This window comes from Euleptes europaea, chromosome 1 (assembly GCF_029931775.1).
Source record: "Euleptes europaea isolate rEulEur1 chromosome 1, rEulEur1.hap1, whole genome shotgun sequence".
NCBI lineage: Eukaryota > Metazoa > Chordata > Lepidosauria > Squamata > Sphaerodactylidae > Euleptes > Euleptes europaea.
The window spans coordinates 160,502,476-160,530,078 of NC_079312.1; the positions used below are offsets into that span (position 1 = coordinate 160,502,476).

The 27,603-nt window shown below is 45.1% G+C and overlaps 1 protein-coding gene across 1 annotated transcript; it reads left to right on the forward strand.

Annotated features, from left to right (window-relative positions):
• The first annotated feature begins 7,718 nt into the window (after nt 1-7,718).
• On the forward strand, nt 7,719-23,028 carry LOC130493503 (keratin, type II cytoskeletal cochleal-like). Its single transcript, XM_056867259.1, has 9 exons — nt 7,719-8,268; nt 12,243-12,454; nt 15,273-15,333; nt 16,240-16,335; nt 17,312-17,476; nt 17,946-18,071; nt 20,512-20,732; nt 22,174-22,202; nt 22,508-23,028. Exons 1-9 carry the CDS (start codon nt 7,783-7,785, stop codon nt 23,026-23,028), a joined length of 1,917 nt encoding a protein of 638 aa, XP_056723237.1. The 5' UTR covers nt 7,719-7,782.
• Nucleotides 23,029-27,603: the final 4,575 nt, after the last annotated feature.

The window sequence follows — 27,603 nt, forward strand, 5'->3', positions numbered from 1 at the left end:
TCTACCATAGTGTTTTGGGGAGAATGATAGAGCATCCCCCCGGTTGATGCTGGCATTTCCACATCCCACCGGAAGTGATGTCACCATGCACCAATCGCCATCCCCCCTTAACAGGTGAGCGTTGGCAGGCAGTGGCAGAAATCAGCAGAAGATTGCCCACCATTAGTAGGCACCTGGGAACCCTAGACATAGCATCCTCCCCAACTGCACCCTCTCCAGGGACTACCCTCAAAATCTCATAGCATTTGCCAAGACAGTGATGGCAATCCTAATATTCCTGCCTGTCAGATCTTGGAAGCTAATCAGGGTTGAACCTAGTTAGTATTTGAATGAGAGACCACCATGGAAACCCAGGGTTACTATGCAGAGACAGGCAATGGCAAACCACTTCTGTCCTTCTTTTGTCTTGAAAACCATATGGGGTTGCCATAAGTCTCCTGTGACTTGATGGCACTTTCCAGCACCAGGCTTACCGGGCCTCACTATAGCTCTTCTGTCCCTGGCCTCCAGCCTTTGCAACAACACTGCAGTGTCAACTTTGGTCAACCAACCAGAAGTCACATGTCATTATAAGGCACTAACTAGAGTGTCACCAGGATGTGTGATATCACTTCCAGTTATGTGAAAAAATGGCGACGCTCTGTAATTTTGCCTCTGTAGTCTGTATGGTACGACCATAGAGACTATGGAGGCCAGCACAGAGCGGCAGTGCCGCCTTGAAAGCGGCCGCACGTGGCTGGCCTCCACTGTTGGCTTGCTAGTCGCTAGAGGAGGTACGGTAGGTTGGTACGTTGCTCCTCCTAACCCGAGTCCCCGGGGTAGTTCTCCCAACCTGGACTGGAGTCTGCTGTGTTTCTAAGAGCATCTCTTCCCCCGCCCCCATTTTCTTTCCTCCCAGCCTGGGCTGGAAAGAAGCAGCAACTTTCCTTGGTTGGAGGGGGAGGGTAGTTGGATCCTGTTGTGTTTCCAAGTGCATCTCTTCTCTCCCCCCCCCTTTTCTTTCCTCCCAGCCTGGGCTGGAAACGAAGCAGTAACTTTCCTTAGTTGGAGGGGGAGGGTAGTTCTCCCGACCTGGAGCCTGCTGTGTTTCCAAGAGCATCTCTCCCCCCACCCCAGTTTCTTTCATCCCAGCCTGTGTTTCCAAGTGCATCTCTTCTCTCTCTCTCTCTCTCCCCCCCCCCCCCATTTTCTTTCCTCCCAGCCTGGGCTGGAAACGAAGCAGCAGCTGCCCTTAGTTGGGCGGGGGGGGGAGAGTTCTCCTGGAGCAGGCTGCTCTTCCCAGGTGCCCGTCTTTCCCCCTCATAAGAACATAAGAAAAGATGTGCTGGATCAGACCAAGGTCCATCAAGGGCAGCAGCATTATCCTGCCTGTGTTCCACAGCACCTAACATAATAGGCATGCTTCTCTGATCCTGGAGAGAATAGGTGTGCATCATGACTAGTATCCATTTTGACTAGTAGTCATGAATACCCCTCTCTTCCATGAACATGTCCACTCCCCTCTTAAAATCTTCCAAGTTGGCAGCCATCAGCACATCCTGGGGCAGGGAGTTCCACAATTTAACTATGCGTTGTGTAAAGAAATACTTCCTTTTATCTGTTTTGAGTCTCTCGCCCTCCAGCCTGGTGGGGGTGGGGGAGAAGAGTTCTCCCTTTTCTTTCACCCAGCCTGGGCTGGGCAAGAGGCAGGAGCTGCCTTTTACTCACCCACAGGAGAGGCAGGCACTGGCCTTGGCTGGCTTGGGGAAGAGATTTATTAAAACGAATGAGAGGATTGCCCATTTGAAACAGTGGGAGAGGCTGCACAGCCCATTGAAGATAATGGGAGCCAGGATTGCCCATTGACTTGCATGCGCTCCTTTGAAATAGGTTACAGCACAAAAAATTGCAAAGAAAATGTGGCATGGATATTCCATTAAGGTCTCTGGGCCTAGCTACATTACTCTGGGACTGGAATGACAGCCGCCAGGACTAGCAGAAGTGTTCTGGGACTGCAATGACAGCCCCCAGAGTGGAATGACAACCCTATCATTCCACTCCAAGAACACTTATGCTAGTCCCAGGGGCTGTCATTGCACTGGGGGGGGGGGCTGTAATTCCAGTCCCAGAGTAATGTAGCTAGGCTCAGAAACCTCACTGGAAAACCCATTCCACATTTTTTTTGCTACTCTTTCTCCATGAAGCTAAGGGTGGCTCACTTAGTTAACCTCACTTTTATCCTTATAACACTCCTCAGAGATAGCAAGAGACACTGTGTGTGCATGTGTAGCCAAAGTCATCATTTGCAGTTTTGTGGTAAGAGTGGGATAAATGTGTTCTAGCCGGACAAGTGAGCTAAGCTTTATAAGTTCAGCAATAGACAAGGAAGCTGCTGTGAGCATGTGTTTTACTGTCAAGTCACATCTGACTTATGGGACCTCTGGTGGGGTTTTCAAGGCAAGAGACATTCAGAGGTGGTTTGCCATTGCCTGCCTTCATGTTACGCCCCTGGTGTTCCTTGGACGTCTCCCATCCAAATACTTGCCAGGGTCAAGGCTGAGAGTGTGTGACTGGGCCAAGGTCACCCAGCAAGTTTCCATGGTGGAGTAGGGATTTGAACCTGGGTTTCCCAGATCCTAGTCCGACACCTTAACCACTACATCATGCTGGAGAACAACCAGGAAATTGTTAATTGTTTAAGCTAATTAAAATGTTTTGTTTCACTGGAAGGAGGCCAAGGCTGCCTAGGAAGCCTACAAGTAATGAAAGGAGGGGGGAAGTGGAGATGTGGTGGTGGAAAGCAATGTAAGACAGGAAATTTAAATGAGGAAAAGAAGAAGTGACCTCACAGGAAGTGGTCATGGAAGTGACATTACAGGAAGAGGCGTGTCATGGTTGTCCTCAAAGTGACATCACTTGCCCTTTGACCTGGAAGTGACATCACAGGATGTGACATCACAACATGACGTCACATCCTTGATAAGCACCGCCCAAAAAATCTCCAGGTATTTCCCAAGTGGGACCTGGCAACCCTATCTGCAGGTGCCATCCAGCAAATGGGCAAAATCAACAACTGCCCATACATGGGCCTTCTCCGTTGTGGCCCCCACCTTGTGGAACGGCATGCCTGAAGAGGTTAGGAAGGAAGTCTGTATAATTCACCTTCAGTCCAACTGAGACAGGCGAACTATAAATAATGTAAATAAATAGAGAAATAATATAGAGAAAACACTGCAAAAAAGCGTTCTTGATGGGACTAAAGATGTGACTGAATTAGGGTTGCCAGGTCCCCCTTGGCCACTGGCAGGGGATGTGGGGGGGTAGGGTTGCCAGATCCAGATCGGGAAACTCCTGGTGATTTGGATGTGGAGCTTGGGAAGGACAGGGACCTCTGACGGGTACAGTGCCATAGAGTCCACCCTCCAAAGCATCCATTTTCTCCAGGGGAACTGATCTCTGTAGCATGGCGATAAGCTGTAATTCTGGAGGATCCCCAGGTCCCACCTGGAGGCTGGAATCCATAGACTGAAACAAGAATATATATATTTTTGCGCAGTATTTTAGTGATGCATATAAGTACTCCCATGCATTGGTAAACATCACACTAGCAGCACTTTGATACATCTTTAACAGTATTTCACAAATACAGTATTTCACAACAGAATTTCACAGTTATCAGTAACTGGGGAGGCATTGTCATGGTTAAGCTCAAGACCTTTGGTCAAAGGAGCTAGTAAATAAATGGAATGGAGTAACTGGGGAGGGAAATGCATAAGAATTGGAGAACATTAGGTTGCACACACACAACACACTGCCCAAAATTATGAAATAATATCAACTAATAAAAATAATGAAATGGAAAATGGAAACAAACCAGGTAATTCAGAACTCTAAAACACAAGAAGAAATTCAGGCTAGGAGAATTACGGTAGTTGTATCTTATGACATTTCAGCTGTTTGCTTTACAGTTGCTTTGCAGCAGTTTGCAACGCTGGGAGTGACCAAATAACAATTTCAGTTGCAGCCAACTTCTCATGGGCCCTGGCAATAGCTAGAACGAGACAGAGCTAGAAAGAGTTATTTTGTTTTACACGTTCTTAGTTTTTCCAGTGATCCACCAGATGTTTTTTTTTTGTAAATAAGTAGTTTCTAGTTAAGCATAAATGTGCCCATTTGATGCGCTCTCCTCTCAACATAACAGAAAATCACTGGATTTCTCTTCAACTCTTCCCAATATAATCCCTGGAAAACAGAAAACGAGCATAAAAAGGGGAAAGGCTAAGCTAAAAGATTTTACCTGATCAGCTGATTTTCTATGTGCAAGGAGTTTGTTTTTTTTTAACCAAAGAAGTGAATAATAGAAATCCCAATGCCATTTTGAACAGGCCAGGAAACACGGTACCATATGATTCTTTTGAGAGTGCAGACTGGTTTTCTTTGCCTAACGCCATATCTATGAAAATTTTGCATTCACTTTCCCAGGATGGATGACAAAGCCATTTCTTAGAAAAAAATCAACTGCTGACCCAGATTTTCCTTGTAGTCCAGAGAACCTGGCCACCGAAACAGCTATAGGGACAGTTACCCATGAGAAGTGGTAATAAGGCTTGCTGTGGTTTCTCATAACATTCACAGATCAAAGCTCTTAGAAAACATAACAACTGCATAGATGTGGTACTTCAAAGTGATTAGGTGGCGAGAAGCTGGTTTTCAGCTAAGGCTAAAAGAGTCAATATACCAAAAGGAGTCCTTTGTAACAGTGCCAACTAAAGCCGAGTTACATTCTTCTAAGCCCACCTTAAGGTATGAACTAGTTTCACTCAAATGTTCACCTTTCACATAGACCCAAATATCTCATAATGCCAGGGGACACTGGATGGGTTAGAGGTAAGATGGATATTTCAGTGGAAACCAAGTGGTTTTTAAAAAGATTGTAAAGACTGATTTCAAGAGTAAAAATTTAACATGAATATTTCAGTCTTCGGAATTTGTCATTTCCTTGTTCATCACGGATCAAGTTCATCACGGATTATGCGTCCTCAGAAATAAGGGCCCAAAAGATGGTATATCCTAGGAATACTTAAAACTGGAGCCGTATAGTTCCTGACGTCTCTTGTATGGAAACCCACTGCTTCCTCTATGTAAAGTGAAGCAGAGTCAGAAGCAATTTGTAATAGAGAAATGGGACAAGGGAGAAGAGCAATTTCCCAGCCCACCACTTTCTGCCTGACCTCTGCAATTCCTTCCCTTCACCCTCATCTGGAGTTTGAGACTTGTGCGTCCATCACAGACATGGGTCTAGAACCTACACCGGGGGGAAAATGGATGGAGGAGGAAACTGTAGGGAAAAGTAGTGATCAGAGCAAGAACTAAGCACTCTCCTTGTGCCTACCCCAAAAACTATGCCCTCCCAAGGTTTCTTTGCTTCGAAGCAGCAGCAACCACCTGGGTAACAGGAAGTTCTGTCCGGCACCAAAATAAAAATCTTATGACCCAAATATGACTAGTTTACACAAATATTTACCCCTCTCCCAATTGAAATACTCAAATACAAAATTTTGATATCTACAGTTTAAGACCTAAAAGTTTGTATGTGTAATTAGCTCTTTCTCCATGCATAGATATAAGTTACACTCACGTTCATGTGATTCCAAAGCCCAAGTTATCAAATAAGCAAGTGCAGTGGCCCATGCCTACTAAAATGCAGCCTTCGAGACTATCAATACACATATTCAGGGTCCCATTTCAAGGGAAACCGCTCCTCCCCCCAAAAGATTTGCAACGGAAATTCTCAACAGCACTGGCACATGTCAGGTTGCTATCCAGCCTGTCTTTGAAGAAAATCATATCCACCAAATATAGTGATCGAGGACACATCCAAGGGGGATTTTACTGCATTTTGTGGAATAGGGTCTGCTAATTCAGAAGCACAGGAGGTGGGACCCTGTAGAAGTCAGCAATAGCATGTGATCTTCCTCGGCAGCTCAAAGCACAACTATCACGCAATGCATGACCTGCTGTTAGGTTAACACTCTATACCTCCTGACATGTGGAATAGATAACTGGCAGGTTAGGCTTAGGATGCATGCAGGCTGTGATATCTACATGAACAGTGTCCAGCTACATTTCGATCATGCTTCAGAACTGCTATCTGGGCTTACTCTGGGTAGGAAACTACATATCAATAAACCCAAACTGAAAATAAACCGAAAACAAGCCATTTCGGCAATATTCAACTTTTGGTTTTACCAGATACCAAAACCTGGGAATAAAGCCGAAGCCGGATAGCCTACCACCAAATCAGCCAAATGGGTAGTGGGTTTTTTTGGCTTCGGTTTTCCCCAGGCTTTTCCCTCCGGGAATTTTTTAAATGAGCTCTGGGGGAGGCATTTTTGGAGGTAGAGTTCCCAAATTTTCAGGGTAGCTTCAAGAGACTCTCCTTGAATGAACCCCAAGGTTTGGTGAAGATTGGGTCAGAGGGTCTGATTTTATGGGGTCCCAAAGGGGTCGCCCCCCTCCACTATGTAGAAGCATGATAAAGTTTACAATGCTTCTCTATGGAGGGGGTTGATCCCTTTCGGACCCCATAAAATCGGACCCTTGCAGCTATTCTGCGAATTTGGTGACTCTACCTTGAAAAATGCCCCTCCCTGGGAGAATTTTAAAAGTACTTACTTTTCATAGTCTGTAATGGCCACCTGCTTCCTCACTCGAGAATCGTGGGAAAACTCAGTTTCCCATGAATGCTTGCAATGGGCCCAATAAACCCAAACCCTAAATTTACCGGTTTATTTTAGGCACAACCCTAAACTACACTCATTTCTGAAACACCCCTTCCAAAAGAGAACATTTCATTCTTGGCCCTTTGAGCTATGTCCACTTCACTCAGCACCCCACATTCAATATTATATATGTTTATTCAACCACTGAGAGTCAAATAGGATTAGAAATGCTCTCCTGCAGTAGATTTTGACTTCTTTCCAGATGGGATAAGAAACCCATCTAAGAAATGTTGCTGATTTTCTCAAAATTCCTTTGACTTCCCTCACAGTCCTCTGAGGAGGAGGCTCCAAATTTGGTTCTGAATTATCCAAATCTGATAAAAGCTCACGTTTTTGTAGGTCCCCCCCCCCCCGCCACCTCCTGAAATCTATGAGAAATTCCACTAGCATTACTGAGACTGTTTGTTGTGGCTTTCTTGGGTGGTTTCTGCTCAGGGAGGTGCCCATCAATTCATTTCCAATTTTGCTTTGGGCAGGATTTCAATGACAGCTCTCCAAGCAATCTACGCTCTGTCCACCCCTAGACTCAGGGAGCAAAAATGAGATCCTGAGAAAAAAAAATCCTCATTAACAGTAATTCTCTTTGGTATTTTCCTTGCCGTAATTAAATATAAGAATGGGTTGAAGCTGCAAGTGAAACTCACCTGTGAACAAGCCATTTGAAGCATTTTGCTGAAAGATAATTACACATTAAGGAAGCGGATTAATTAAGACAAACATAAAGGCCTTTGTCTGAGTGAAGCTTGCAAGCCAAGCAAGTTTTTTAATTTCACGCTGTTTTGTCTACGATAAGTGTTTGCTCTGGAGCACGGGCTGCTCTGGAGAAACCATTTCTAGCTGCCAGGCAGACCAAACCCAAGCTATTTCATTTAATTTTTCTGCACCCCATGCAGCTCTCGAACCCTATATAAGAGAGAAGCACCTGATTTCAAAGCAAAGGGTTTTTTTCGGTCACCCCTCTGCTCTTCCCTCGTTCCAGCCGCTTCACCAACACAGCTTGCTTTACTGTCCCAAAGCTACCATGAACGTCTGTGCCGGTCCGCGGTACCTGGGAGGACAAAGGGCCTTTTCTTCTGTTTCTGTCATTGGTGGCCTAGGTGGTGGTCGTGGCAGCTGTGCCCCTGTGTGCCAGCCGATGGAAAGGCAATGTGGAGTCGGCGGCTACACCAGCATGAGCCTCAATAACTACAGTAGTGGAGGCAGAAGAATTGCTTACAGTCCGGGCTATGGAGGACGTATCTATGGAGGCATGGGTGGGCAGAACATGGGGATGGTGGGGGGCATGGGCTATGGAGGCTTTGGAGGAGGCTATGCTGATGCTCAGGGCCAGCTTGGAGGTTTCGGTAGGATGGGTGGTGTCCGAGAAGGGATCCGACGGGTCAGTATCGACGAGCGTCTCTTGAGGCCCCTCTCTGTTGGAGTCGATCCAGAGGAGCAGAAAGCGCGAGCTCACGAGAAAGAGGAGATGAAGACACTGAACAACCAGTTTGCTTGCTTCATTGACAAGGTGAGAGAGCCTGGACATCACCCAACCTTCTCCTATTTTGCTACAAGTGTAGAAGTCATACATATGGAACATGCTTCCTTCCAATTTCCTTTCGCTGTTGTTCATTCCTCTGTTGCTCCTCTCTCTCCCTCTCCCTATCTCTCTCTCTCTCCCTCTCTTTCTCTGGTCTCCCTGCTATCTGCTGTGGTGTTCCCTAATCCTACCATCCCCTAAGCCTCACTAACATCTCTAAACCCACCAATACCTCTGTGTACTTCCGTGCACAGTTCTCCCTTGGCTTAAACGCTACTTTGAAATTCACTTCTGAAAACCGTTCCTGCAGCCTTGTCCTTAGCATTTATGTAACACTCTAGGGTTCAGATTTCTTGTCCTCTTTCCAGATATTTCCACTGTACTTTAAATTACATCCAGATTATTATACCTGTATTGCAGATAGGGAATGAGGGTGAGAAAGAGATAACTGTGTAAGGCCTTCCACTACGAGGCAGGAACCAGGTGCTTGCTTCATCAGGGATCATCCTATCATTCCCCCCCCCCCCCACCGCTACGGTGAATTCTCTGAAGTCATCAGAGGGGTCACGGCGAGTGAAACAGCCATGCATAAAAGTCCTTGAACCTGATATATACTGAGATACTAGCTGAGAGTATAAAAAGGATGCAGGTGCAGCAGCAACAACAAGAAATCCACACTTTTGTTGCTGTTTTTGATCATATGAAGCCAGGGGAGTGGTGCAGTAAAAATGCAAAAATAAACAGGAAAAAAACTTAACTGACTGTGGCTCTGTACCAGCACATTTACTGAAGAGCCTCCCCGGAAGCAGCTGGCGTTGTAAACAGCTGAGGTTCAACCTTGTATCCGGGCAACTTCAAATGCAAGAGACAAGAAGTTAGAAACCATTAAACTTCCCCTTCTCCTACTCTTTCCATGCCCATGAAGGCAATCTTCTTTCAACTTTAATGCAATTAATCTGCAAATATTTAACACTAAATGTAGCATTTTTATTTGGGAGACAGAAGAAGAACAAAAATACCTTTACTGTAACCTGAAAACTGAAACTTGTTTACAAGAAGTCAGTGATTCCTCATGGATGCAAGAGCTCTTAATAAATAGTCCCACTTTTATAAGGGGTTCCCCATTCACTCCAAATGGGGGTTCCTCATTGCATTCACAAATAAGAATGTATAAATATGCACACACACACCCCACACACATTTCTTATGAGCCTTTGATGTCGCCCATTTGTCATTGCTAGTGTCCCTAGGTTTTTCAACAGCATTTTAATGCCAGTTTTAATGCCAGTTTTTCTTATATACCATTTTTTCACACTCATATATTGTTAGGCCATTTTACCCCATTTTAGACCATTTTACACCCCTTCTTTGCAACTAATTTACCTATTTATTTAAATATTTCACACCACATTTTCTGTAGAGCTCAGCTCAAAACAGTTGATAGATAAATAAAATTATCTCATTAAACTCCCCACGTTAGCCCCCCGCATTAAAACTGTACACAACACAAACCAGGAACCATCAGTCAGTACTTCTTTCAGGGCAATTTTCAACCAGAATCAGCAATTCAATACAGTGTTTACAGCTGCAGTTTTATCCCAAATGTGGATAGTAGTCTTGCCAGGTTCCCCCTTGGCCACCGGTGGGGGATGGGGGGTAGGGGGTGACAGATCCAGGCTGGAAAACTCCTGGAGAGATGGGGGTGGAGCCTGGGGAGGTGTGAAGGCAGGAAAAGCCATTTAGTGTCAACTTTTGCTTAGCATCACTAACACAACTGGAGCTCAGGAGTGGGCGGCCAGTCGTGACAGGAGGACAGGGACCTCAGTGGGGTTCAGTGCCATAGAATCCGCCCTCCAAAGCATCTATTTTCTCTAGGGGAACTGATCTCTGTCGTTTGGAGATGAGCTGTAATTCTGGGGGATCCTCAGGTCCCACCTGGAGGCTGGCATCCCTACTTGACAAAAACTGTTTGGAACCAAAGGTGTTTTTTAGCTTATTGCAAGCAGATGGACAACACAAGGCAGGATTCTTCACATCAGATTTTATTCTTTTATCCCTCTTACAGTCCCTGCTTTATTTTCTCTTCCATCTTTCTTCTCCCTTTCCCCCACATTCCTATAGGCTGGAGATCAGTTGTAATAGCAGAAGATCTCCAGCTAGTACCTGGAGGTTGGCAACCCTAGTTTGAACAGTTCATTCAGTAAGAAGCAGGAGACAGTCCTTTCTGACTCACAAGTTAACTGTCAGGTTTGGCCTTGGTTTTCCCAATTTCTGAACAATTTGAGGTCTATGACTCAGCTACTCTAAAGTATTCTTAGAAGAGCCATTTGCCCCCGAGCCCCAGAAGGATTACATGACACATTAGCTTGTTTTTAACAAGGCTACAATTTTATTTTATTTTAAAAAACTGTCGCTTAGCACAAACCAACTTCTGGCCTATTACAGAACACTGGGGAAAAGTGGTTGGCCCCTTCAGACTGTCAGGGCAAATATTCCTAATAGTTGAAATGTAGCAGCCCAGCCAATGGAGCCAAAAAGATGTTCTCCACATCGGGAGGGGCAGTGGCTCAGTGGTAGAGCATCTGCTTGGCATGTAGAAGGTCTCAGGTTCAATCCCTGTCATCTCCAGTGCAAAGAACTGGGCAGACGGTGATGTAAAAGACCTCTACTGGAAATCCTGAAGAGCCATGCGCGTCTGAGTAGACAATACTGGCCTTGAGGGACCACTGATCTGATTCAGTGTAAGGCAGCTTCATGTGCTCACGTGTATTCACTGGCCTACCACTCTGTGAGGTGAAACATGGTATCGGCAAGGCTCACTCATTGGACGGCAACCATGTTTGGGGCACCTTGAGTCTGCAGGGTTTAGGGGCGGTCTGCCCTGTTTGTTCCATGCCAGCTATGCAGAGCTGGAGAACTCCTGTTATTACAACTGATCTCCAGCCGATAGAGATCAGTTCCCCTGGAGAAAATGGCCACTTTGCCAATTGGACTCTATGGCACTGAAGTCCCCCCCTCCCCAAACCCCGTCCTCCTCAGGTTCCGCCCCCAAAACCTCCTGCCAATAGCAAAGAGGGATCTGGCAACCCTAAGAGCAAGCCCTGCCGCATCCTTATTTTTCTAATATGTATCTTGGCAGCCATTTTGCCTGACTTACACCTCAATCTGTGTCATGATTCACATATTCACTAGAAGCTTAGATTTAAGGGCCACTGCACATGCATTAATTATCACCTGGACACCTAAAAATGTTTACGTGTACACCTAATTTTTTTTAACATAGGCCTTTAATGCATGGCTGTTTCCTTCATGGTCACCCCTCTGATGACTTTGGGTCTTTGCTGGGATTATAGATGCCATTTCCGACCATCAGATTTCGCCTCACTCTCCCATGCATTTCCTTACATTTTTACCCGTATTTTCAGGGACTTGATTTATCTCGAATTTCAAAATGCGGGGAAACGCAGGGGGAGAGTGAGGTGACCTCTGACAGTCAGAAATAACACTGGAGGGGTGACCGTGAGGGAAACAGCCATGCATAAAAAACCTGTGTTTTCCAAAAAAAATATATTAGGTGTACACTTAAAAATGTTTAGGTGTCCAGGTGATAATTAATGCATGTGCAGTGGCCCTTAAATCTAAACTTCTAGTGAATATGTGAATAATCTGCGAGGGAAACAGCCATGCATAAAAAAAACATACATATCTGTATGCCATGTCTGGGTGGCTTCACTGTGCCGTGAGCAGCACACTCAAGTTTGCTGCTGTCTAATTTCTGAAATTGTCCTAAGATATGAACAATACAAGAACTGGGAACCACCTTGAGAGGGATTTTTGAAATGTGTGCCAGAGTGAGATTTCAGATATGCTGAATTGCACTATGCAAGGCACAGTGATAAAGTGGTCTATGTCAACAGACTTATCACTGCAAAAGTATCCCTGGCCTAGTGTTTCCCTTTCAGGTCCGATCCCTGGAGCAACAGAACAAGGTGCTCACTACCAAATGGGAGCTGCTCCAGCAATGTGTCCAACCTACAAGGAAGAACATTGAAGCCTACTATGAGAATTTCCTTGCCACCCTTAAGAAACAGTTGGAGTGTGTCTTGAATGAGAGAGGAAAACTGCAACATGAACAGAAGAACATGCAGGAACTAGTAGAGGACTACCGGTCAAAGTAAGTAAAACCAATCAAGGAGAAGATAGCTTGGCAATCTGCCTAGCCTTCCACCCCGAGCCTCTAATCCCTCAAAGCTAGATGGAATGCAATTTTCACTACGAGTTTTCCTGCCACCCATATGTTCTTATGGGTGGCAGGAAAAGAAAAGTCCTGCTGGATCAGACCAGTGGTCCATCTAGTCCAGCATCCTGCTTCACATACTGGCAGGGTTGCCAACCTCCAGGTACTAGCTGGAGATCTCCTGCTATTACAACTGATCTCCAGCAGATAGAGATAAGTTCACCTGGATAAAATGGCCACTTTGGCAATTGGACTCTATGGCACAGAAGTCCCTCCCCTCCCCAAACTCCACCCTCCTCAGGCTCCGCCCCAAATACCTCCCACTGGTGGCGTAAAGGGACCTGGCAACCCTACCAACCAGATCCCGTAGAGGTCCAACAACAGGGCATAGAAACCAAGGCCTTCCCATGATGTTGCCTCTTGGCACTAGTATTCAGGAGTTGACTGCCTCTGAACATGGAGGTTCTCTTTAGTCACCATGGCTAGCAGCCACTCATAGACCTATCTGCCATGAATCTGTCTAATCCTCTTTTAAAACTGTCTAAGCCTGTGGCAGCAGATTCCACATTTTAATCACTTGCTGTGTATCTTGCTCAGCTGATCTTTCATCATTTAAAGGCTCTTTCTGTAGCTGCTCATGGGGTGAAATATTCTAGCCTCCATCACTATGCACCACTGAAGGGATATGTGGCACCTACAGCAGCAAGACGATGAAATGTGTAGCCATGGCTGTATTAGTGTGCAGGTGTGCAACTTATTGAGTGGCTAATGAAACCTGGCATGCGCAGTGGGTGGTGACATTACTTGCTGGCACCAGGTTCCACTAGCCACTCACTAACTGCATGCCTGCATGGTGCGGCAGCTGTGGCCCCAGCCACTCCATTCCCTCTCCCATCACCCTCCTGTAAGGCTTGCATCACTTTCCCCTCCCCCATCAGCACTAGAGGATGGGATATTCCCTGTGCCTCGCCCCATGAGCCACCACTTGGTTCTTTCACGTGAGTGGCAACCACAGACTGGAAACAGCCATTGGTTTTTCAGAGGGTTAAAGGCAGCATGTTAGAGGCACATGGCATCTGTGCTGAATGTTGACCCATTTTAATCCCCCCCCCAAAAGCAATATTTATTAATTCATTTAGAATACCTATCTAAGGTTGCCAACTCCAGGTTGGGAAATACCTAGAGATTTTGGAGGTAGAGCCTGAAGAAGGCAGGGTTTGGGGAGGAGCAGGACTTCAATGGGGTATAATGCCATAGAGCCCACCTTCCAAAGCAGCCATTTTCTCCAGGTGAATTGATCTCTATCACCTGGAGATCAGTTGTAATGGCAGGAGATCTCCAGCCACCACCTGGAGGCAGGAAACCCTGTAATTATCCCTTGTCTTTTTCCAGTTAGGTTCATAAGGTGAGCTTTCAATGGGCCAAAGTATTTCATGAAGAAATTAATTCACTGAACACATTTGCATCTATTTGTTGCCATTGTGGTCCTGGTTTCTGCTGAGTCAGCCACAGTGGTTTCCAGGTGCCTCTTAAAAAGGCAGACTTATCAGTGTTTTAAATAAATAAAATGTTGTTCCTCAACTTATTGTGTCCTTTTCTTCCTTGTTCAGCCATAGGGGAGATCTCCATAATTAGCGGTCATATAGTGAGCTGGATGATGTCATGGTGTTAGGTAGACAATTAGATTGGCTTTCTAACAGTGTCATTAAGGCCATTTATGCAGGGGCATTTGGCTCGCAATCCCTGCGGGACTGCTTCAAGGCTTCCTTTGTATTATGCATTATTTTACTGACGTTCAGAAGTGACTTCTCTCTGGCCTCGTTCTTCCCCCACAGTTCTAGGATCCTGTTTTAGAACAAATTTAAATACTGCTTCGAGGGAAGAGCAATGCAAATCCCCACTATTTCCATGCATAGCTCTAAGTTCAAGTTTCTCTCCCCATGCCCATTTTGGCTTCTCCCTCCCACATGTCTGTCCCTCCCATCCAACCCCTTCCCTCAAAGCAAAGCACAAAGGAGTTAAACCTTCATGAAATGTGCAGGAAGACACTAAAGAGAGGCTGCAAAAGTTGGAAGGCAGCTCCTGGCAGGGAGCTGATGAAGAAAGGTGAGGAGGAATACCCAGCAAAAGAACACACAGTCCCTTTAGGAGCTGTCCCGCCCCCTCCAAGTAAACTGCAACAAGGCTGTGTTTTCAGGGAGAGGGAGTCAGAAGCTCCTTGATTCATGGGGGATGTCTAATTAATCGCAAGGTACTCCTGGAATTTGGGTGGGGGAGAAGCCCTCATGCATATGATGTTTGAGAATTCAGAACAGAAAACTGTGCAGCAAACCAAATGCAAACTTCCCCTGCATAAATGACCTAAGAGTAATTGAAGGCAATTGAAAGTGAGGCCAGTGACCTCAGTCACATGGGCAATTGATTACAGCCAACTGTATCACTAATTTCCCTGACTGCGCAGGGGTGGTTTTCAGCTGATTTCAATGCACATCTTGAAAAAATTCCCTCGATGGAGGGGAGTGCCTAGTGCTGCTGCTGAAAATGTTCATTAAAAGTGATATTCATCCCTTAGGTTCAATCCAAGCCCGCCATTTCAATTTTTTATTATTATTTTTTCAAAGGCACATGTTTAGGATAGAAAAAATGGCTTGGTCAAAGTGTGGCAAAATCAGCAGCTTTCTGTTTTGATTTCTTCGATATTAAGAGCAGACTATTGATTTTGGGTCTCCCCCCTCTCCTTGTCTTTTTAAAACAGATATGAAGAGGAAGTAAACAAGCGCACATCTGCAGAGAATGAGTTTGTGGTGCTCAAAAAGGTGAGGCTTGGTCTAGAAAATATAGAAATAAACCCAGGGCAAATGGAACGGTAGAACAGAAGTTCCCCACGGACAGTGGTTTCCCCATGCACTTCAGTGGAGAGGGCATCACGGTGCACACAGACAAATGCATATGCAAAATACCCTTCTTTACTGATATAAATGGGGGTGCCATCAGCTTGCTTACCTTTTGAGCATCAGATTGCCATTCCAATCTTATTATTATAGTCTTATTACTATTCATCACTCATAAAATAAAATTGATAAATGGCTGTCAGGTCTACCAAAAAGGATCTCCAAGGAAAGTTTCCATATGTGCCAGATATAGTAAATCATCTTGTGAGTGATGGATAGTTATAAATAGTCTTCTGGTCTGTAATAACATAATTTATATCACATTAATTGATGTGGACAAACTATTAAATTTGCAGTTTAGATTATATCTTTTTTCTGTGATGAGCATCCGATTGTTCAAAGGGCTCTGGATCAGGGTCTAATTTTTCATTGGACCAACTAGTCATCTATATATCTATAATGTCCATGAAACACTATAGTGTTAAGCACTATGTATGAGTAGTGAATAGTATGGTTAAGTGTTAGAAGATAAGGTTGCTGGTTTTCATGTTTTGTATTTATTTGTATAATTAGAGTGATGTTTAACATTTGCTTAGTAGAATAAACATGAAACTGTTGGTTGGGTGGTTTGTCAGTTAAAAGTGTTATATCTTGTCATATTGGACTATGAAAAGTAAACAATCTGCCTGCAGCATATTGCAGCTTCTATTTTGTAAAAGAATGAAAAGGCCAGTTCTGAGAGAGAAAGAACAAACACCATTTGTCAAAAAATTCCCTACTACCATTCTTCTTAAAAATCCAATTTCTAATGTACTCACTCTTGGTCTCCAGGATGTGGATTCTGTGTTCCTCACCAAGGAAGAGCTAGAAGCTAAAGTAGATGTGCTGGCACAAGAATTGGAAGCCCTGAGATACGCCTTTGCACAGGTAAAATTCCTCATTGTGTGGACCGTGTGGGAAATTTTCCCTCAAGGAAACAAGAAACAGTGTTTTTTTAAAAGGTTCCATATTTGTGTGTGTGGTCAAATCCCAGCATTAATATATACCCTTGCTGAATAACTATGGACTGATAAGATCTGTACCTCGCTTCCCCTAGCTGTTAAATGGGAGTAACAATGTTCCATCTGAACATGTGGCATGTATCCAGCCATCCACAAATGGGAGGTGCACATTCTTTGTTCCTCTCCATTCCTGCAGCACTTTTGGACTACCCAGAAAGACCGTTCCTGGAGTTGTCGGATCCATGTAGAGAAACAGCCATGTGGATTGGTGGGCTGGGGTGAGGGACTGGAATGTACTCCTTCCTTCAGCGGAGCGGTGCTAGTGAAAGAAAAGGAGGAGCAGCTTTACCCCCTTGCTCTTCTTCAGTCCAGCCTCCTCCAATCTACGTGGCTTTTCTTCCATATGGGTCCCACAGTTCTGGAAATTATAAGAACATAAGAAAATAAGAAAAGCCATGCTGGATCAGACCAAGGCCCATCAAGTCCAGCAGTCTGTTCACACAGTGGCCAACCAGGTGCCTCCAGCAAGCCCACAATCAATGATCTTTCTAAGTGTCGGAAGGGTCTGCAGGAACAGAGATGAATAAACTCTGTGATCCATGTAGAGTGATATGATATACTCTGCTATGTGTTAATTTAGGTTGAAAGTTGCTCCCTGCAACAATGTCTTTGGAGATGTCTTGGAAACATCTGCCATTATTAATCCAATGCACCACCACAAAATTTATCACAATAAGGGCTAGAAATAGAACAGTAATTTGAGTAGACCGACCACTGGCCCTTTCAGCCCCCCTTTTGTTTGAATCTTATCTAATTTGGTGCAAGAAATTATGCTCGTGTTCATTCACCGAGACATGTCAACAGTATAGGATCTAACAATGAAGATTTACTGTGTTCTGCAGGAGTTAGTTCAGTTCGACCACCAAATCTGCGACACTTCAGTGATTCTGAAAATGGACAATACCCGAGACCTGGACATGGACCTTATCCTGAATAATGTAGAAGCCTGGTATCAGAATATTGCTCAAAGCAGCAAGCAAGAAGCCGAAGCCTTTTACCACAACAAGGTATTTCGTTTGACGATCAGAATGCCTGTTTTTAAACAGGAATGATCCTCATATTGGTCTTCTCCAGATGTTCAGTTTACACTGCAAAAATATACAGTTGTACCATTTGTTGGATGGGAACTACAGCCTGCCCTCAGGGAAAGGCTTCTGGGGTGGGGGGTGGGGTGTCATGTTTTTGTAACATTCAATACTATTGCTGTTGAGAGAACGTGATTTCTTCACCAGAAAGGCCTAGGAAACTTTCCTCCAATTTTTGGCTCTTCCTCCAGTGAAAAGAAAAGTCTTCCCTCAATGGAAGAGCCACTGAAAGTGGAGGAAGGCATCTTAGTCTGGAGGAAGGCCTCAAACCTTTCTCAGTGGAATGGCAGGCCTTTGTGATTAGGAGTGTCATCCCCTATGTCACACTTTGAGTGTGACATCACTTGATTATAATGCCATGGTTTCATCCATATTTTTTGCCCCTTAATAGATTGCAGAGATACAGAATCATCGGGGCAAATACAGTGAAGAGCTTAAATGCAACCAGCATGAGATCATGGAACTCAACCGAGTAATCCAGAGATTGCATAGCGATACTGAAGCTGCCAAGAAGCAGGTAGGGTCAATCTTGTTTTCCTACTCTCCCCTCACCCCCATATGGCCTCCTCTCATGGCAGAACTGTAGATCATAAACTACAATAGACAAAGGTCTAAGATAGAAAATTTCCAAGCTATGAGAGAATGACTAGTGTGCCACAAGTGATAAATAATCAAGGCTCCTGTCAGCCCAAAGGACCCATCCAGAGGAGGGTGCATGTTATATCTCTACACGATTTACTGCTCTGGCCTGGCGTTCTCTCTCTTTCTCTCTCTCTTGCTCTCTCTGCTGGGAGTAGGCAATTCTGCAGATCTCTGCCTGGTTTGAATGTGACTAGATCATTCAATATACCAAAATTACCCACCTGTGGAGAAGGTTGGCCACTGTGCCTGTGTGTGCTACCAGTGACTGGTATCAAACCACAAGGGCATGGAATTCTCTTAAACCCAAACAAGGTTGATGTTTAGAATGTGTAAGAGTGATGTTTTCCTCTGGTTAAGAAAACAGTTATCTTACACTATTGTAATAAGATTCCTTCCCTAAACATCACAGGCAAAGATGCAGAGGTAGGATCCTAACGGGAGACCATGGTTTTGATCCAGTGATGTGTAACCAGAAAAGGAAAGTAGCTTACCGCTATTCCACTTCTGCAAAAGACTGTGCAAGCGCTAGTGCAACCCCATGCTCTCCATAGCTTAAGCCCACTATGAAGCTTTCCAGAGCTTCCCATGCACGCCCCTAGAGGGATACCTTGTGCCATATGTGCACAAATGGCAGTTGAGATCCAACGACTGACCCTTCATGCACACAGCCTGCAAGGATTCTTTTAAAAAGGTGCTTCCACTTGCACAAGAGCTCTGACACATGTGGAAATGTTACATTGGATCCAACCTGATAAACTCAGAAGTGGTAACTGCAGCTGAACAAAATGTTTGCAAATATTCACTATTTGTTCAAAGGCACAGTTTTTCTTTTCAGAGGCTTGAGTGTGCTGTTCGATTGACTTTGCATCTTGACTGTAAAATCCAGACTCAGCAGAGCAATGTTCTATCTAGCTTCCCCCTGGAATCTCTAGGACAATTTACCCACGTTGTACATTTTCTTGGGGCTTACTCCACTGTCCATGCCATTGGGTGCTGGTTCAGGGAAAAGATGGAAATGTACAATGTTCAGATAGTAGAAGACCAGTGGATATCAAGAGGCAGAAACTATCTATTTATCTATTACACTGAGATTTGAGGTGGACAACACAACTAAAAACAATGCAATCAGAGCTGTATAATACATACAATCAACCATGCAATGACATGAGATTACAAAATTAGTGAGTATACCAAATATGCTACATATACAACAGCTAGTAAACAATGTACTACGATCAATAAAAACAGTAGAATACATAAACCGAACAATAGGCTAGATCTGAACTACATTTACCAGCTGCAGAAAGGAACTTTCCTGCTGCTGCTCACTGATCAACGCAAAATGCTGCCCCTGATGGATAGGGGACCCTGAGGAATGACATAAGGGGGGTCAGCAGTGCGAAGGAGGGATCAGTGGAAATTGCCAGTTTAGTCTGGATCCAACCCTCTGAAACAAAAATGGATCACAAAAATGAGAGAAGTGATGCAACAGTATAATGTGTAGAATGAACAAAGCAACGAACATGCCTGAAAATTTCACAGACAGCAATTAAGAAAAAGAAGAAATAGAAGATTCGGTTTTTATACCCCGATTTTCTCTACCTTTAACGAGTCTCAAAGCACCTCACAATCACCTTCCCTTTCCTTTCCTTCCCCTCCCAACAACACACACCTTGTGAGGTAGGTGGGGCTGAGAGAGTTCAGAGAGAACTGTGACTAGCCCAAGGTCACCCAGCAAGCTTCATGTGTAGGAGGGGGGAAACCAACCCAGCTCTCCAGATTAGAGTCCACTGCTCTTAAGCACTACACCAGGGGTGTCCAATCTTTTGGCTTCCCTGGGCCACATTAGAAGAAGAAGAATTGTCTTGGGCAGCGCATAAAATACACTAAACAATAGCTGATTCATAAAGTTTTACGTAAGTTTGCGATTTTGTGTTGGGCTGCATTCATAGCCATCCTGGGCTGCATGCAGCCTAGGGGCTGCAGTTTGGACAAGCCTGCACTACACCCTGCTGGCTTAGACCCTATTCCCACTCTTAACCACTATACCTCACTGGCTTGTAAAAAGGCCCTTGCCAGAATAATTCCGTTTTACAAATTCTGTAGAAGGATAAAAGTGTGGGAGCCTTCCTAACCTCACCAGGCTGGCCAGCTGCCTTCTTATTGGGCAGCAGCTCCATTTGTAGCGTAATGTGATGTTCCATCGGTCTCTTCCTCTTGAACCTGAAGAACCTACCCCCTTGTGCCATTTGCATCCTTTCCTAGTTGTGCATCTTCATGACAAGCTCCATCTTTGGCCTTCTCTCCATTCCCAGGTTTCCAGTTTGCAGGCAGCGATCAGCGATGCTGAGCACCGTGGTGACACTGCCCTGAAAGATGCCCGCAGTAAGCATGCTGAACTGCAGACTGCCTACCAGCAGGCCAAGGATAAGCTAGCTTGCCTCCTCCGTGATTGCCAGGAGCTGCTCAACACCAAGATGGCCCTGGACATTGAGATTGCTACCTACAGAGCGTTGCTGGAAGGAGAGGAGAGCAGGTGGGGTCCATTTGTAAACACACAGACACTAACAGTGTTCAGAGTTCTGCAATACAATGAAGGGCAAAGAAATACTGAAATGGTAGATTCAGAGAAAAAGTGGGAGAATCACTGATCCTGTCAATGCAATCCTGAACATAGTTACACCCTTCTAAGTGCATTAAAATAAGTGGGTTTAGAAGGATGTAACTAGGGTTGCCAGTTCCGGGTTGGGAAATACCTGGAGATTTTTAGAGCAGGGTCTGAGGAGGGCAGGGTTTGGGGAGGGACTTCAATGCCATAGAGTCCAATTGCCAAAGCAGCCATTTTCTCCAGGTGAACTAATATCTATTGGCTGGAGATCAGTTGTAATAGCAGGAGATGTTGGCAACCCTACATGTAACCCTACTTAGGATTGCACTGCAAGACTGTGACTTGGATCCGGTGCTGTTATCCCACCAGTGCAGGAGTGTGGGAGTCAGCTCTTCTGACAGAGTAGATTTTTACCTGCAAAGGAGGGAGGTAGATTTTTGCCGATTCCCCTTTTCTGCTGCAGACTCCAACTTTCCTCTCTGTTCCTTCAGGTCCTGTGACCAAAGGGAACACAGTTTGGGGAGGACACGGAGTGAGTGGGGAGGAGGGAAATTACTTTGCTCTAGCCTGACTCTGCTTTTGCCGTTTTAGGATCTAGGCCTAGATGTATTCTGTGGTTCCACACAAATGTCAAATGTATGAGTCCTAGGTACAACATTTGGCATCATGAAAAACAAATCTCTTTTCAAAAAGTCTTGCCCCCGTGAATGTGAAGAGAGGCTTGGAAAGATTGCCATACTGCTCAGGGAAATCTTTAGAAGCCAGAGGAGCAGAGCTTCAGTTTCCATCACTGCACTTTGCCTTTCCTTATGACCACCATGCCCTGACCTGGATGGGCCAGGCTAGCCCGATCTTGTCAGATCTCGGAAGCTAGGCAGGGCTGGCCCTGGTTAGAATTTAGATGGGAAGCCACCAAGGAAGTCCAGGGTTGCTATGGCATCGGGGGTTACAGTGGTGTGGCTGAAGGGTTCACTAATGCGAGTACCGGATGTGCCCACACCATGGGCTCCAGAGCCTCAGGGTTGCTATGCAACGGCAAACCACCTTTGAACGTCTCTTGCCCTAAAAATCCTACGATGTCACCATAAATCATAGGGTTGCCAGCTCCAGGTTGGAAAATACCTGGAGATTTTGGGAGTAGAGCCTGAGAAGGGCAGGGTTTGAAGAGGGAAGGTACTTCAATGGAGTATAATTCCATAGAGTCCACCTTCCAAAACAGCCTGGGCTCTCATATGCACTAGCTGTCCAAATTGGCCTCTTTCATGATTACAAGTCCATATAAACTACTTGCAGTTGTCTAAAAATGGATTTGTTTTGCTTTTGTCTTCCTAATAAAAATGGATCTGTTTTGCCTTTGTTTTCCTAATAGGATATGCACAGGAAACCCTGTTAGTGTGGGTAAGTATATCAAAGATTCATCATTCTTTTTCTTTTAATTAAGTGTCATGATGTAATTGGGGTAGTGGTTTTTATGTGTGTGTCTGCACTTTCACACCTACCGACGAATGCACTTTCAATCTGCTTACAATGCACTTTAACGATCGTTTGCAAGTGGGTTTTGCCATTTCACACAGTAAAATCCAGCTGCAAAATGCATTGAAAGCGGATTGGAAGTGCATTACCCTGCATGTGTGAAGGCGCCCAGTGTGTGTTTGCAAATCTGCCACCAAAATAACAATGTCTTTGGTTTGATTTCCTTGCAGCTATGATGAGCGGAGGATACCCAGTTGGCGAATGTGGACCTGGAATGGGAGCCGGAATGACATATGGTGCTGTAGGGGGTTATGGTGGTGTGGCCGAAGGGTTCACTAATGCAAGTACAGGATGTGTCCACACCATGGGCTCCAGAGCCTCAGTTAACTCAGTCAGCAGGGCGGCATCAGTGGGTTATGGGATGGGACATGGCTCTGGGGTGGGCAGTGGTGGCTTTAGCCACGCAAGCGGTGGCTATTCCTCCAGTGTGTCCACCAAGCACGTGGTGGGCTCTGGAGGTGGAAGGCACAGCACAGGCAAGTCTGGAGATAGCAGTTGTGGGAACGTGCACCATGGCGGTGGAATTCACCATGCTGGAAGTACTGGGAGAGCAGGGATGGGAAAGTACAGCTCTGGAGGGTCTGGGCAGGGAGGCATGGTAGGAGCTGTGATGAGCTCCCGAGGGGAGAGCAGTGCTGGTGCCAGAAATGTGCATGTCTCATCCGTCAGTAGTACCTCGAGAAAATATTAATCAGTGGGAGGAACGATCCCTCTCCTATGTCAGCTGCCCAAACCATTCAATTCATGGCTGGTAGCAGCCATGTGCTAGAGAAACAACCATGCCGAAGTACATTTTATGGTTAGAGATGTTTTTGCCCACAAGTTTCTTGTGGGTTGCTGTAGCTTGAGTTCAAGTGGTTCGGTAGCTGTCTTTGGGTCTGATCTTGGCTGTTCGAGCCAAATCCCCTCCCATTTTCTCATCCCCCCCCCCTTTCGCTCTGGATTTTCTTGCAGCTGTCTCCATTAGGCCCCACAGCATTTGAATCCAGATCCCCATCCTCTTGTCCTTCGGTGCCCAGCAAAGCATTTCAGAAAGGGAAGCAATACATAAACTGTCCAGGATGGGATTGCAAAAAAAAAAAAGAAAGATGTTTCTCTATTGCTCTCTTTGCCCCCAGAATTAAATTTAGAGAGATATACCGGTATTCATTTTAGCTGTTGTCACCCCATATTCATGCCTTATGCCAAAACATACTAGAAATAAGTGTCATTACAACTAGACTCCCCCTCCCCCCAAAAAACCATAGGAGGAAATTGGCATTCAAAGCCCCACATGGCAGAAACTCTGGTTGAAAATCCAAATTTTGAGTCCACATATTTTGAATCCAGGGGTGGTTTCAGCGGGGAATTGCCCACCAATCCACCGGTCTGCTTCAGAGTGGGGATTGCGCATCACTTAAGGGTTTGTGATGACCCATTGTGATGTCTCGCTTTGGGGGTTTGAGTGCTAAAGTGGCCATGGCGATGCAGAGCTTCCAGAGGTAAACCCAGAAGTGACGTAGTCGCCTTGCGCATGGCCACGCTCATGTGCCATCTCCCCAGTCCCATCCCCCTCCCCCAAACCTCCTGCCGATGGAGCGTGGGGACCTGCCAAGTCCACAGCAGATTTTCAAGATTTTGAAGAGGAGGGGAATTTGTAGGGGTGCATCCGTGTTATGACTGTCTGCATTTATCAATGCTCGGATTTTGGTGGCAAGAAAGGGAGTTTCAGACACAAAAAAAGGAAGTTATGAAATTCAAAACACATGCATTCAAAACCTTTGTAAAACCAATGTTTCTGCATGAATTACAATAATTGAAGCATTTTATAGATTTTGCCCACAGTTCAATGCATGCATTACTGTTCCATATGAGTTCTGGTTGCAATCCTCCTGTGCTTTCTATAGCTACACAGGTATAATGTCAGTGCCTACATTTTGCTTCTTATCAAGACCTCCAAACCCTCTTCTGTATTTCTAATAAACTGCATGCATGCGCCTTGCCTCCTGTCTCACATAAATGTTTCTCCCTTTTCTCTGTCCCCGTGAGATTACAACAAATTGCCTATTCGTAACCTAAATCTATTTATTGACATAGCTGTGTGTGAGAGGCCTGGTCTACACAGGTAGCCCAGTGAGATGGTAGAGTCTTGAAGTGGGAAAATGGACCGCAACACTTTAAACTGCAGATGTGGGAACCACGTTTTCAATGTTCCTGTACGTGAAAGTTCCTGTAGGTAGAAAGCTAGTACACGAGGGGCAAAATTTCCAGCTCAGCTCTCCCTCTGAAGTGCTAAGGACTTATTGGGATACATATTTTTGTCAGCACAGTGGCACAATCAAGAGCCAACGTGGTGTAGTGGTTAAGGTGCTGGACTAGCACCTGGGAAACCCAGGTTCAGATCCCCACTCCTGCCATGGAAACTTGCTGGGTGACCTTGGGCCAGTCGCACACTCTTAGCTCTGACTCTGGCTAGTATTTGGATGGGAGACCTCCAAGGAATTCCAGGGTTGTGACGCGGAGGCAGGCAATGGCAAACCACCTCTGAGCCTCTCTTGCCATGAAAACCCTATGGGGTTGCCACAAGTCAGCTGTGGCTTAATGGCAAAAAAGAATAATAATAATAAGAGTTGGTTTTTATATACCGACTTTCTCTACCACTTAAGGGAGACTCAAACCGGCTTACAATCACCTTCCCCTCCCCACAACAGACACCCTGTGAGGTAGGTGGGGCTGAGAGAATGTGACTAGCCCAAGATCACCCAGCTGGCTTCGTGTGTAGGAGTGGGGAAACCAACCCGATTCACCAGATTAGCCTCCGCCGCTCATGTGGAGGAGTGGGGAATCAAACCCGGTTCTCCAGATCAGAATCCGCGGCTCCAAACCACCGCTCTTAACCAGTACACCACGCTGGACAAATCAAACTGATATCCTCACCTGCAGCCTGAAGTGGTATAATCTGCCCTGTCGAATCAAGACTCTACCAACCCACTCCCCTCAGTATGGCTGCATAAATAGATTGTGCAGGAAAACACTACAGTGTCATACTATATGGCATTAATGTTGTTGTAGCTGTTGCTACATTACATCGAAAGAAAAGGACATTCTGGAACTTGAGGTCTAAGGACAGATTCACACCGTCAAAACTGTCTCTGCACAATGCGGCCTCAGCCTTCCTGAGTTATGTGTATGCTTCAACTGTGAAGAAGACATCAGATTTTACCCAGTGTGTCCATGGAGTCAGCCACAAAAATCTGACAACTTTGGTAATCACTGTGTGTGTGTCAAGTGCCATCAAATCGCAGCCGACTTATGGCGACCCCTTATGAGGTTTTCAGGGCAAGAGAGGAACAGAGGTGGTTTGCCAGTGCCTTCCTCTGCATATCAGCCCTGGACTTCCTTGGTGGTCTCCCATCCAAATACTAACCAGGGCTGATCCTGCTTAGCTTCCAAGATCTGACAAGATCAGGCTATACCCTGCTGCCTTCCGTCCTTGGTAATCACTAGAGGGTCACATAACTGTATTGCTTGTTGCACCAGGTCACAAATGTATTATGTCTGTGCAACCCAACAGAGGTAATATTATGAACTGCCTCAAGGAAAAATCTATACAGCCAGTATGTACTCATCTTTCTGTATCTGAGAGTACACTTTGGGGAACGAGGGTTTTTGTTTTGCTTTGGGGTTGGTTTTTTTTTTTTAATTGAGATAATGATTTTGTTTTAACAGAAGAATGCAGAGAAATGTGGGGGGAAAGGGGGGAAGCGAACAATGACACCTTATGATAGAAGATATCATTAGTCTTCTGAAGACAAGAAGTTGCAATATTGAAACCTAACAACACAATCTAGTGTTAATCTTCCTAAGACAAAAAACTGCAATGCTGACACCTGGTGACAGAACAGAGCATTAGCAGTTTGGTAGCTGAATGAAAAATCAGAGAACTAACTGAAACTACCCAAAGAGCCATTCCTTCAACACATACTGGTGGAGTTAAGCAGAGTAAATTATACTGGTCACCTGGAAGCAGAACAGTAATACAAATCAGCCACCAAAGAAGGGAAGAGTGGGGAAAGTACAGAAAACAGCGATCATATGACAATCTGCAGAAACAAAGAACTACTTTGCACTAAAGTGGAAAAATATTTACCCCCATGGGGTTTAATGCCATACGTGCTATACATGACATGTGAGTGACTGAGCCACCACCAATGTGAGACAACATGGAGACAACATGGAAGCAAGTAGATGATGCTTCCAGGCCTGCTTTATCTATCAATCTGTTGTAGACCAGCTGACTATAGTGTTGCCAACTTCGAGGTGGTGTCTGGAGATCTCTGGTTATTACAACTGATCTCCAGGCAACAGAGAGCAGTTCACCTGAAGAAAATGGCCACTTTGGAAGGTGGACTCTATGGCATTATACCCCACTGAAGTCCCTCCCCTCCCCAAATCCTGCTCTCCCCAGGCTCTACCCCCAAAATCTCCAGGTATTTCCCAACCCGGAGCTGGCAACCCTAGCTGACTAGCTGGCTGAATGGTGTGATACCTATGTAGGTCTATTATCCTGTAGAGTTTCACATGACCCAATCAGGCCAATATCTGCAGGAAGCATGTGTGGGCAATGCCCTCTCAGAAATACATCACACCTCTTCTCTGAATTCCCAGCTTTTTTTTTAAAGTAAATCTGTGGCCTTTGTGAGCAAATAAGGGGAAATGTACAAACAGTTTTTGTCTGTTTTGCTTGGGGAGGAAATCGGGAGGGGAATCGTGTCAGGACGCAGGCTTTGGCCTTGACATTCAGATTTTGATGGTCATTCTCAAGGAAATATGTGGAAATCAGAGAGTTACTTTCCCCCCTTTATTCCTTTATTTCTATTCTTTATGCTCATCGACCGACAGGTCATGAACAAAACAAATTCAATACCCTCAGTAATACAAAGATTATCATACCTACAGAAATAAAAAATCCAGAATATACAGTTAGAAGGAAGTATCATTAAATGCCATAGATATAATATTTGCCACAGTGAGGGTTACATTTGGATTAGTATCACTCAACAACTTTGCTACTATCTCTTGCTTTATAGCAGGTCCCTACTTCTGAATGTATACTGCAATCCATTTATCTCTGACAAGATCATACTTTATACAATCGATAAAAAAAGCCAAACATTATCCAAATTACCTGATTTACAACTGCAAAATCATTCAGAAAAAGGGATCCCTGAAAACCTGCCTGGTAATTCCCCCAACAGAAGTACATTTAATATAGCCTTAGTGAATA

Bases quoted from the DNA above. Each gene is read 5' to 3' on its own strand.
- LOC130493503 (XM_056867259.1), top strand. From the start codon at position 7,783: ATGAACGTCTGTGCCGGTCCGCGGTACCTGGGAGGACAAAGGGCCTTT. The intron at 20,733-22,173 runs GTGGGGTCCATT...TTTTCCTAATAG, and splicing joins CTGGAAGGAGAGGAGAGCAG to GATATGCACAGGAAACCCTG. The intron at 22,203-22,507 runs GTAAGTATATCA...ATTTCCTTGCAG, and splicing joins AGGAAACCCTGTTAGTGTGG to CTATGATGAGCGGAGGATAC.